Source organism: Lycorma delicatula, chromosome 4 (genome assembly GCF_047948215.1).
Source record: "Lycorma delicatula isolate Av1 chromosome 4, ASM4794821v1, whole genome shotgun sequence".
Classification (NCBI taxonomy): Eukaryota; Metazoa; Arthropoda; class Insecta; order Hemiptera; family Fulgoridae; genus Lycorma; species Lycorma delicatula.
Genome location: NC_134458.1, coordinates 142798450 through 142811467, shown reverse-complemented (window position 1 = coordinate 142811467; position 13018 = coordinate 142798450). Strand labels below are relative to the sequence as shown.

At 28.2% G+C, this 13018-nt stretch overlaps 1 protein-coding gene across 1 annotated transcript in view; it reads right to left on the bottom strand.

The window, feature by feature from the left end:
- The window catches only part of LOC142322948 (uncharacterized), a 224878-nt gene that overhangs the window by 108875 nt on the left and 102985 nt on the right, over positions 1–13018 (bottom strand). Inside the window, exons 3-4 of the mRNA XM_075362041.1 lie at positions 1664–2322; positions 548–1588 (exon numbers count right to left, since the gene is read on the bottom strand). Coding sequence (XP_075218156.1) covers positions 548–1588; positions 1664–2322 — 1700 coding nt within the window. The remainder of the gene's footprint in view (positions 1–547; positions 1589–1663; positions 2323–13018) is intronic.

The window sequence follows — 13018 nt, the reverse complement described above, 5'->3', positions numbered from 1 at the left end:
TTTGCTTATTGTTTATTAGTTTAACAGATTGCAACGTACACATCAGAAAAGGAAAAAAAAATATTATTATTATTAATTTTTCTACGGCGAAATTATCATTAAAAGAAATTAATTTTTTTTGTTGAAATGTTAATGATTTTTAACCAACAAAATTTAATAGATAACTTTTTAAAGAGAAATATGGAAATTATTCTGCAAATATGCTTGTGCGAGTTTTGCAGTTTCAGAAGAAACACAAGTACAAAATTTTCGCAAAATTTATTGAAACAGATTAAAGGATATTAATATACATAAATGATTCGTCATTTGTCTTAGTCTAGGGTAGTTCCAACGGGTTCACTATGGTTCACAATGGGTTTTCTTTTAAAAATAATAAATAAAAAATAAAACAGTTTCAAAAATGTGAAAGAATTACACAAAAAGAAAATGTAATTATAAAATTATAATCTTTTTATGTTAAGTTATAATAATAGAAACTAATAGATGATAATTATAATCTGTACTACTCCAAAAAATAAATTTTAGATAATAAATGATGAGTTCTTACCTTTATTGAGACTGGCTGGAGATAAGGGTCCTCCAAGACGATTTGATTCCGAACGATCAGGTGGAACTTTTGGTGAATCACTTCCTGGTGAAGAAGAACTGGAAACAGCAGCAACACTGACAACACCTTCTCTAGCGACATCTTGAATAGCGGTTGCAGCTCTTGACCCAGCACCAGCCGGTTGAAGTATTGTATATTGTTTTGAATCGGGAGATGATACGGTTATATTATTTTTGCTCGCTACTTCTTGCCTCTCTATATCAACCTCAGATTTAATAGTCGGTTTTAATTGTAAAAGACAAACGGATGTTGGTTTATCATGACGTACCGTACTAGTAGGTGTTGCTTCAGCCGGATGTAAACTTGAAGGTGCCGGGTAGCCAACGAATGTTGCCCCCGCCGGAAAAGGACCGAGCGGTGACATCGCAGAACCGACTGAATTAGGTAGATCTAATGGTGTGGCCAATCTACCGTCTTTTCCAGAATCACCTGGAATTGGCCTGAAAGCAGATGTCGGTGAAAATGTATTTCCACCAACTTTATCATCAGCATGTCTTTGTTGAGCATAAGAATCACCGTATGTTGATTCTTCTTTTACACTTGTACCAGAATTTTCATCTCTTTTATCCTCTTGTTTGATTTTACTTTTAAAATCAGATTTTTCAGAACGTTCGTCGTCATCTTCTTTATCGCCGGACGGATCTGACATATCGATTTCAAGCTCGTTTGATGAATCATCTACCAGTTCATTAAAATCCGGTTCATACCTCGGTGCGTTAACGTATTTATCATCTTTGTTTTTATTAATATCCGTTGAAGAATTTGCTACAGCTACTTGAGACTTTTCTGTTAACGGTTTACCTTTATGAACTTGAGATTGTATGGCAGCACATTCACTGTCAATTTTTCTTAGATTATCTAAATCATTAATTTCAGATGGTCTATTTGTTACCGGTTCTTTTTCTTCCTTTACATTTTGTTTACTTAAAGATTTAACCGAATGGTTATTGTAATTATTACTATTACCTTGTTTTCCGTTATCTTGATGTAACCTACTAGTCGAGGTTGTGGTAGACGTTGATGTTGGCGGCATTGAATTATTTTTTGATGTTTCACTTTTTGATGCCCTATTCTCTTGTTGTTCACGTAGTGTAATAACATCTTTTAAGGAACACGATGAAGAATCGCTATTTCCTGAAGATGTCGACAGTAAAGAAGATGAAGGTGGTGTTTTACTTGAAGAATGTTTTTCTTCAAACAGATTTTCAAAGGCCGGTGATTCATATCGATCTTCTTGTTCTGATCTATTATAAAACGATCCACGAGGACCGGGCCAACTTCCAGATAGACTTTTCAATGCGGCTTCAGTTTCACGAATTAACGTTTCGTCATCTAACGCTTCATCTTGATTTGACGTTGAACTTATTTTCGCGATCTTTTTAGCGGGACTACTACCAGGTACATTACCTACTAATGCCCTTTTCTTTTGTGGAAGTAATTTTTGGTTCTGCACTGGAGTCTCTGACTCGTTCGTTTTATTAGATTCATCACCGTTCATGTCGTTATTTCTGGTTGTTTTTCTTCTTCTTTTTGCCGCTGATTCATCTATATTATTTACAACCTCTTCCTTTTTCTGTACATTGTTCTTTTTATTTAATACGTCTGAAATTTTTGGTTTATTAATCGTAGATGTTTCAATTTTTCTTTTCTGTATCTGAGCTGATGAGTTTTGAACTGAAGTGGTTACCGCACATAAAGATGTAGTAGAATTCGGCCTGAAACAAAAATAAAGTAGAATTATTTTAATTACTATGATGAATTATGAAAACTGTGGTAGTTAGTAATTTTATGAAAGAGCGAAATGAGGATAATTTACAGTTTAAATTAAGTTTGATTGGAAATAAGGTATTCGGATCAAAACATCTTAACATTTATTTATTACTGTTGCCGTAATCTGCCAAGTTGTAATAGTTTGTGAGAAAAATTATGGATTAACATTGCCAGCAAGAAAATTCAACCTAATAGAAACAAGCGATTTAACAAATGTAAAGTAACCCTCTTTAGCATTAATAATTTTTTGAGTAGTACATTGAGTAGTACCCTACCTACTCATCCTGACTCATCTTATCTTTAGATAATTATCATCTATTACATAATTACTTTTCCTAAGATGAGTCAGGATGAGTAGGGGGATCTATTAAAACAAGGGTGGGAATAAAATATCCTTATCTAGGGAAGACCAGTTAATTTCTTAATATGTAAGAGAATTTTTTATGATGCGTGTATGAATGTGTATTTTCATTTTCACCTGAGGAAGCTTACAGATTTCTAAGTGAAACATTGTGTATTTAATTTATAAGTTTGTATAGTTGATTGGTTAACCCAAGAAATTAATAAAGGTAATATCTTTAAGTAAAATATGTTGCTTTATTATATTTAATTCTATCCAATCAAGAGGAAAATAAACTTAAATTAAATTTAAGTTAATATTCATATACATACATATATATATATATATATATATATATACATACATATATATATATATATATATATATATATATATATATTTATACATATTAAATATAAAAATATAAATTAAATATTAATATTTAATATATTATATTATAATATATTGTTAAATTAATTATATTTTTTATATTTATATAAATATATATTTTTTTAATTTTTATTTTTTTTTACCTTAAGGCCGCAAAGGACCACTTTAGTCAGAATAATTCAAGTCTGTTTTGCCGATCTTTTGGCCTTTAAGTTCTTAGCTTTTACTTTCTCCCAATATTTAGTTATTTTTAATGATCTTGCTTTACGATCCTCTTCTGAATAAACCTTTTTTGTATAATTAAAAGTTCTTACTTTAAAGTTGGTATTCGGATCTTTAATAACAAATTTTAATTTTTCAGATTTATTAAGTAAATCTTCGTAAGTCAAATTTAATTCTTGCATGTCTTCTTTAATTTCTTTGATCCATAATGGCGGATTTTTTAAAGACCAAAATTGATCGATAATTCTCTTAGTAATCCTATCCTGCGGTAATCTTAACAAGTGTGCACAGAAAGAAATTCACTTCTTTTTCATAGTATCAATTAAGGATTCCAAGTTTTCGTACAGAAATTTATTAGGCAATAATCTGTACTGATTTTCGTGTTTATATTTTTTGTTTATGCAGGTTCTAAGAATCCTGCGTTCAACTTTAAGCAAAGGTTTAGTCCTATTTTTCTGATTAATTCTAAATAAAGTCTCGCTCGCGTAATTACTGGTTTAACCACAGTTTTGTAATGTCTAATTTTAGTATTAATCGAGAGCGATTAACAATTTGTTGTAAGTATTTTTGGTTACTTGTAGCACTTTAAATAATTTATTAAGTCTTTCAGTCCAACTTTGTTTTTCGTTACAGTTATAAGTAATGATCTCTATTTTAGTCTTTTCGTAAGAAATTTTAAGTCTAATTTTATTCGCAAGTTCTTCTATACTTGTTATTTGTATTCTAGCTTCTGCGATACTATTAGCTAATAAAGCTAAGTCGTCGGCAAATCCTAGGAAATTTAAATTTAAGTTATCTCTTTTGTACCCTATGTGAATATTTTTTGGGATTAATTTTAAACCATTCGCGTAACAGAAATTCTAGTGCACAATTAAATAATAAAGCCGAAAGTCCGTCGCCTTGTCTCAGTTTGGATTTTATGTAAAAAGGTTCGGAAAATTCGTCACGAAACTTCACTTTAGATTTTGTGTTTGTCAATGTTAAACCGATCATATTTACCAATTTAGGATCCAGTCCGAGATTTCTCAGAATTTTTAACATCGAAGGCCTATGTATGCAATCGTACGCTTTTTTGAAATCAATAAAATAAATAATCATCTGTTTTTGCTTTCTATTATAAATATCTATAAGTAATTTCAAAGTAATAATTTGATCTGGACAACTGCGCCGAGGCCGCAAACCACCTTGTTAATCGCCTAGCTCGCTTTCTAGTTAGTCCTTAATTCTATTGTAAATAATTCTAGATAAAATTTTATACGTACCATCCAATAACGAAATTCCACGATAATCGTCCGGATAGGTCTTGTCGCATTTTTTGTGCAAAGGATGTATAGTAGCTGTCGTCCAATGTTCTGGAAGTTTTTCGGATTCCCAAATTTTAACCAGAGAATTATGCAAAGATTTCTTAACTGATTCACCTGCATTTTTCCAAATTTCTGCAACTGTTTGCTCTTCTCCGCTTGCTTTATTATTTTTAAGTTCTTTAAGTGCATTTTCTACTTCTTTACAAGTCGGCGGTTTTCTGTTTGATTCTGGCGTTTTAATTTCTGTATTAACACTTATTTCTAGTAAATCTTTCGGTTCTTCGCAGTTCAAAAGCTTATTAAAAGTTTCTGCAAGGATTTCCGCGTTTTCTTTATTATTATGTGCAATTTTACCAGATTTATCCTTAACCGTTAATGTTGGAGCTTCGTATTTTTGTAACCGATTATAAAACAGTTTATAGTAACTTTTAGAATTATTTTTATTAAGGTCCTGTTCAATTTGATTAATTAAATTATTCTGATTTTCTCTCTTTACATTACGAATAATATTGTATGCGATTCTTCGTTGATTAATAAGATAACAATAAGATTTTTCAGATTTATCGCTTTGAAATTTCAACCAAGCATTATGCCTATCTGTTACGGCTTTATCGCAATTTTCTTTGCACCACTGGTGTTTTTTCCTAGGATACATAGGTGAAACCTTTTTTGCGATATCTTTTAATTTTGGAATAATTTTATCCAAATCAGATTCTACAAGAATTTCAGTTAAATTTTTATAATTAGAATTTCCAATTAATCCGCTAGAATCGTATTCTTTTTTTGGTTTATTCTTATTGTTTAATTTCCGTTTCGTAGGCGTAACTTTTATTTTGATTTTAACTAAATAATGATCAGATCCGGTATCTGTTCCTTTTAATACTTTAACGTTTTGAATCTCTTTATGTACAAATTTATATATATTTTTATGTTTTATATATATATATATATGTGTGTGTGTGTGTGTGTGTGTAAATTCAGGGTTTATTACTGATGTAAAAGGATATTAAAAATACATCAAAATTTAAACTAAGTATGTACCTCAAATACAAGGTTATTTTGAAGAAAATATATCCAAAATTTACCTATACTATGTTATTTCTCAAATGCTAAATAAGAGGAAAGAAAAGTCTTAAAAGAATAAATTTCTTAAAGGTCGTAAGGTTTTTCTAGACATTATTACTTTATATACTTAATATTCAAACCATACTATATGGATATTCCAAGGTAGATTCTCAGAAATTATGTATTGTTTTTACATCATTTCCTTTATAATCTAATCTAACTACAATATATATATATATATATATATATATATATATATATATATAATGTCAAATGTATAACAAAAAATACTTCAAATGATTAATACTCAGATGGGTCTTGATTAAAAAAATTATAATTAAAAAACTAAAACAAAAATATTTAATACAATCAGTATACGGATAATATCAGAATAGAACAGTATAAAATGAAATAAAAGGTAACTCATTATTATTTATAGAAGAGAGGTATAAAAGAATAAAAAATACGTGTTGTATAAAAAGAAAAAAAAACGAATAATAAGTTAGGGTCAGACATTCCTATAAGCTGTAAAACGGTTGCAAAAAGTTGTCACCCTCTGTGAGAGATATCAGTTTGTACAGCAGTAGAAGCAGAGGGACAGTGAGAAAAAAACAAAGCTTTACTCGGGTCGGTGCATGCAAAAGTTATTAGATAGTGGCTACAGACGTCTAGATTAATTATTCTGATTAAATTTCATACAACAGACCTGAAGCTTGAAGTTAGCGGTAAATGAATGGGTAGTATAGGACTGGGAGGGAAGAGCAAGAGAGGGATGTGAATGAGAGAGAAAGGTTGACATAGGCTAAGGGAAAAGTAAACGCATAATGTTTAAAATATTTTTCATGAGTCGCTTAATATATGAGGATATTACTAAAGAGTGATTATTATTATTAAATACACTTATTAGAAATAAAATCAATTCTCAATAATTAAATCTTCTTAATTATTTTCAATATTTTTTTTTTTTATAACAGAAAGAATAGATTTTGTTTTTAAATGAATAATATCCACTATCCTACATTTCATATAATTATTAGAAAAAGTCTGATTCAGAAATTACACAGTAACCCTGTCGTAACCTTCTGCAAGATCCCATTTAACTAGATCTGATAAAGAAAAAAAATATCGATTAAATAAAACTAGTAAGTAAAAAAAAAAAATATTAATTAATTATTCTTTATACTACGACTTTTTTGTAGTCGGCATCAAATTGAAAACAAACTACATTTATTAAAAAAAAATTAATATCTGAATAGGTGATTTATTCAGAAAGTGATATGTTTTATTTTAAATATATATATATATTTTATAATATATAGATAAACCTAAAAAAATCAACCGTTTGAAAGAAACACGTCCTCAAAAAATTCAAAGCCAAGAAACCAATCTTAATAAAAATAAGAGAAGCGTATAGAAAATTGATTTTAAGTAACTACTACCGGCATGAACTAAGGTTATGGTTTTTTTCCTCTGGGACCACCGTTTGCTTCAGAAGACGAGATGAAACGACAGTTTTGTAGTGTGTAAAAATGCCATGCTTGACCGGGATTCGAATCCGGGACCTTCGGATATCAAAGGCGAGACGCTACCATTCGCATCACGGAGGCCGGCGAATTAAGGTTATCTGGAGTGCAAGAGTACGTAGTATTTTTTTTTGCATTTTTTTACTTAGAATTTTTTAGTGAAATATCAAGCTATAATTCATTTTGTTAAACAATAAAATATTAGGTAATATGACAGACAAATAAAAAATTATCCCTAACAATGTAATTATATATTTAAAAAAAAAAATATCAATTTTAAATTATCTGAAGAAACTATGATATTATCAGAAGAACTTCCTTTAAAAAATTCGTCATGATATATAACTAAAAATGAAAGGTTGGATATAAAATTTGTAAACACATAAAAAACAAATACAGATGAGTCGAATATAGTACATCTTTTTTATGACTGTTAATAATAAAAAAATCATTTTTTTTTTGTATTATATAAATTTTTCATTGTTTTTCCTTTCATTTCTAATTTATTATACGGGGAAAAATTAACAATAATAAATATTTTATTTTTCATTTTGTTTTTATGTTTTCCTGTAATTTTTCATCGGTGATAGAAAACTATGATTAATTAAACAAAAGCAAACAGGGATAAAAATAGAACTTTTATATATATACCGTTTTAAAGAAAATTAATTACTAAACATTCGCTTATTACAAGATTATATATAATAATAAGAAATAATTCTTCTATTATTACTTTTTATTCAATTTGTGGCCGACATAAACATGAATTTGGGGTTGAAAATTATTACGAAAAAAATGTAACCATGCCGTCGTCCCTGAAGTTTGTTACTTATTAAAATACGGAAAGTTATTCTGTTTTATTATAAGACGACTAGGTAGAAGAAATTTTGGAACTTAGAATGTTGATGTAGGAATAGAGTGAAAGAGTAAAAAAGGGAGATGAAATAGGGTGGCAATAGGATGAAGATAGGTTGAGAAGGGAAAGGTGGTCGGGTATAAGGTGTAGATTCCCAGTCGTTCGTTGAAAATACCTCCAATGAGTACTCCCCAGCAAGGATAACCCAATTATCTACAAGAAACACATTTATCTTCCAGAAGCCCCGTCAAACACTTTTACAACTTTTCCTTTTCCTTCAACTGAAAGAGGAGAGAGTACCGAGCGTAAAGTTAGGCGCATTTTCCCTTTGTTTCCTAATTACAGAAGGCGCCTCATTATTTTCACAAGCCTTATAAAACCGGTTTTAAATTCCCGACTTCTAAAGAAAAAATATATTTATATTAAAAAAAAATAAATAAAAAATATTTAAAAAATCTTTTAAATCATGAGGTGTAAATAAAAACCAAAAATATTTTTTTTCAAATTAATAAATTTTGTGTAGTAGTTGCTTCTTTAAAATTACTTATCACTGTAAAGAAATTTATTAACTAATAAAATATTTATATCCCTAAAAAATTAAATGTAATCTATTTTGTTGACCCAATGTTTACTTATTTTTTTCTCCTGATCTGCCATTCTAATAATTTTATAAAATTTATAGCTGTTTTTATTAAAAAAAAAAATTAAAAATATAATCTACAATTTAAATCTGAACAATCTGGAGTAAAATAATTATTCGACTATGCCAGAAGAGTAGACTTTTTTTTACAATTCTCCAAGTCTTACGTTAATAATTGTTTAGATAATTTAAATACCAATCAGAAATCTGTTTCAGATTTAAATACTTATATTTTTTTATGGTGATGTTAATATCAATTATTAAAAACGAATATGGATACTATTGAATATGTAAATACGACTGCCAATTATGGATACACTAACTAAAATCGACAAGTATTTAATAAAAATATGATAAATAACCAGGAACATGTAGTTATAACTTCTATGCTAATAATTTTTACGTGTTACACTGTTGTAAATTACAAATATGAACAGTAAATTGGAAGATTCTGTAGTGAATTTCAAAGATCAATGTATGATATTTACTTTAGTCTCTCAAGATATGGAGTATATTTTTTAATGTTATGAATTGTCAGTTAAAATTAGTTACATAAAATAAAAAGAAATTTGTTAGTCACAGATTTACTAGAATCATATCTTGATTATAACTGGTAGAAGTCGAGAAAAAGTAGTTAATAAAACTAAGTGTCAACCTTAAAAAACCATATTATTCATAAATACACAAATTTCAAAAATACTTTAAATCGTACTATTACGTTTGCTAAAGACACATATGATTTAAAAAAAGCTTCTCCCCACTTCTGCGCAGGAAAACCGACTTTTCGTTTCCGATGCTGAAACTATTTCGCAGTCAGAAACGCACTGATTTTCAGAGTACAACGCACTACATACGTTCGATTAACGAGTAAACCCTACACACAAGCATCAAGTTTCAAATCACTCACCACTGTGACTCACTGGATAAGCGAGCGTATGAAAGGTACACCACTACATAGTCAACATAACTTCAAATTTTTCGATCTTAAATTGGGTGTAACTTGAGAACAATTCAACTAATTTTCATCAAATTTTCACATATACAACTTCAATTACACTGCTACAGCATATCTAAATTTCAATTAAACTGATCTAGTACATTAGGAAATTTTCGAGCCAAAGATTTTATACATGGCCTATATAAATTTTTTTCCCTTATATAATTCATAGTATGATAATTAGCTGGCATATATAACCACGCGTACCTGGTTATCATTAACTTCCAGGAAATTATTAACGTTTAGGAATTTCTTTTCGGTTGCAGTCTTAGTCTTTGTAATATAATTTTAATTAGTCTCTTATTAGAACTCACTAGTTAACATATATAATTAAAATTTTCATTATAAAGTACACATGTAATTAAACATATACGTTTAAAATATTATGTTAGCAAGTACGCCAAACATGAAGTGTGTAATAATAACAATTTATAATATAAATGATTTAATGTATATAAATTATAAAATTAATTGTTTAATAACTAAAAACTTCTTTTTTAAAAAGAGAACATCGTGTTTTAACATAAAACATTTCCTTTTATATATATATATATATATATATATATATATATATATATATATATATATATATATATATATATATATATATATATATAAGGAAATTAAATTTTAAGTGAATGGTATTTTCGTAGTTCTCATACCTCAAAACGTTAAAAAAATCCATTCTTCCCTCCCACCTTGCAACCGAAAATAATACCGTACTTTTCTTTGAAACGTCCGTAAAGAATATATATATATACTGGCGACACCAGCAAAATTGGAACATTTTAAATTTAGCTAATAATATATATAAAATAAAAAATTATTGAACTGTACTTACAGAAAATGATAGAAATTACAATGACTCTTTTGAAATAACTGGTCGTTTTAATTCATACTTTAATGTGGTAATTCAGTTTTGGTGTTGGTATCTGAATTCTGAATCACGTATCACACCAATACTCGTAAAATAATCAGATCTTTTTTTTTTAATAATCACAACAAAACGAATAGTAATATTTTTCTCTTCATTTGATTACCTATAATGAAATTTAACTTATAAATATATTTAACAACTAGCATTTCCCACCGCGGCTTCGCTAGCGTAATAATCAGAATTACAAACATAAATTACCATCATAATGTTGCCAAATCTCATAAAGATTGATTCAATAATGTGGCATAAAACGGAAAAAATGTAAAAAAACAATTTATTTTCTTCCCTTAAATTATTAAAATTCAAAATATCCGAAAATAATTTTTAAATATTTATTGAAGAGTAATTGCAACCCGGAATTTCAAAAAATCTACAAATTTGTTTTTAGATATTCACATGAAGATTACACACACCAAAAATCAAGTTGATATTTTCATTTGTTTGATGGAATTGGTAGCAGTATTAAAGTTAAATTTGGTGTGCCTCAGATACGATATTGGATGCTGTTGTAGTCCTGATATATATTAGTGGCATTTTTTTAAAGGTAAAGTCATTTTTTTACAGTTGTAAAAGGTAAAATGTTACTTATCGCTGATATCATTGCTACCTTGTTTAGTATTGCTGCGTTTGAGCAGCTTTACTACCGACGGATGGTGAAGATTATACGGAAGGAGAAAATAATAAACGAAAAAGTGTTACGAAGAATTGATGATGTGCCATATTTTCGAAGCTTATTAAAGGTGATGATCGGCGAGAAACGTGGATAGGATATGTGTTAAGGCATTGAATTTTGTTGCACACTTTAATAAAGGACACAGTTGAAGGAAACAATACAAGGGGAAGACCGTACAGAATGTTGAGTGCAAAACGTACATAGAAACGAAGAGATTAGCACACGATAGAACTGCCTGGATGAAGAAGACTACTGAAAACCAATCCTAGGATTGATTACTACAAAAAGAAGAGTGCTACTTATGAGGGTGTTTATAGAAAAAACAAATTATGATTTAACACGAATAATAAAAAAAATTGAATGGACAGTATCTTTTTTACATAAATGCTCTAAAGAGTAAAGTTTTAAATTTTTCTAATAGGAGAAAAGTACCTTCTGTAATTATAAAGTAGTGTTTTCCAGTTTTCACTGTTCCTTGACCTCTCTAAATGTTTGTAACTGTATGATATTTGGATTTGTAGATTTTGTAAAATATCTGGGTATTATTGCAAACAAAAATATAAAATTTGGTAATCAGATTAATAATATAGCTGTTAAAATTAGAAAATTATTATAAATTAAAAAATTTTAAATAGATTTTAAGCAAAGTTGAATTTATAATGTATTCTATACTACCTGAATGTTTATTATCACGGAATAATTATTTGCAGCAATTATTTTTTAAATCTATGCTACATCCTCTTACTAAGTCTATGGAACTCTCTGTTGAAAATTTGTTAAAATAAGCCCTTTTTTTTTATCAAATAGAACTTTTGCATTCAAATTTTAATGTTAATCATTTGAAGTGATTATTTGTTAAAAATTTACTGTTTTTATTGTTTTGTTATTCCACTATAAAAAAAAAAATTATTTTTAACATCCGTATGAAGCTAGATATTCGAAAAGACGTAATATCTATTTCCCTGCTACGGTTACTTCTTTATGTTTATTATCCTCTAACCTTAATATATTTACAAAATCCAACAGTACTATTTGTTTTATAAATAAAAGTCTAGTTTTTTCCTTGTAAATTTCTCTGTATCACCAGATTAACTAAACCTGTATATTTAAATATTGTAAATGTACTGAAGTACCTTTTAATGCATTATTTAAACGGGTTGCATGTAATACTGCTAGTCGGATTTTATCGAGGTTAGTTATAAATGAAAAATTTTACTTGTATAAAGAGTTTTAAAAAATAATGTAAATTTAGTGGATGACTTTGATTTGTTAATAGTGCATAGGTGATATTGACAGTGTATACTAAACAATTGGTTTTCTTCATGACCTATTGTTACGTTTATATAAATATATTTATAATTATACTTATATAAATGATGTAGACAGTTTACCTTTGTAGATATTTATATACTAATACATATCACTGCTGCTGTTGGCTCAAGCTTTACTGTCGACAGCAACTTTGAAATATTATTTTATGTAAATCAGTTTTTAAACAGTTTTATAAGTACTAATAATTAATATGTAATTATTACTTTGTATATTTTATACAACACATTAATAAATATTAAGGTGAAAAACACCTTCAAATCGTATGTAAAGATAATCAATTTCTCGTTTAAAAATATTTGCACTTGGGTAAAAAAAACTCATAACGTGACCACCTAAAACACTTTCTGTACAAAAAGAAATAA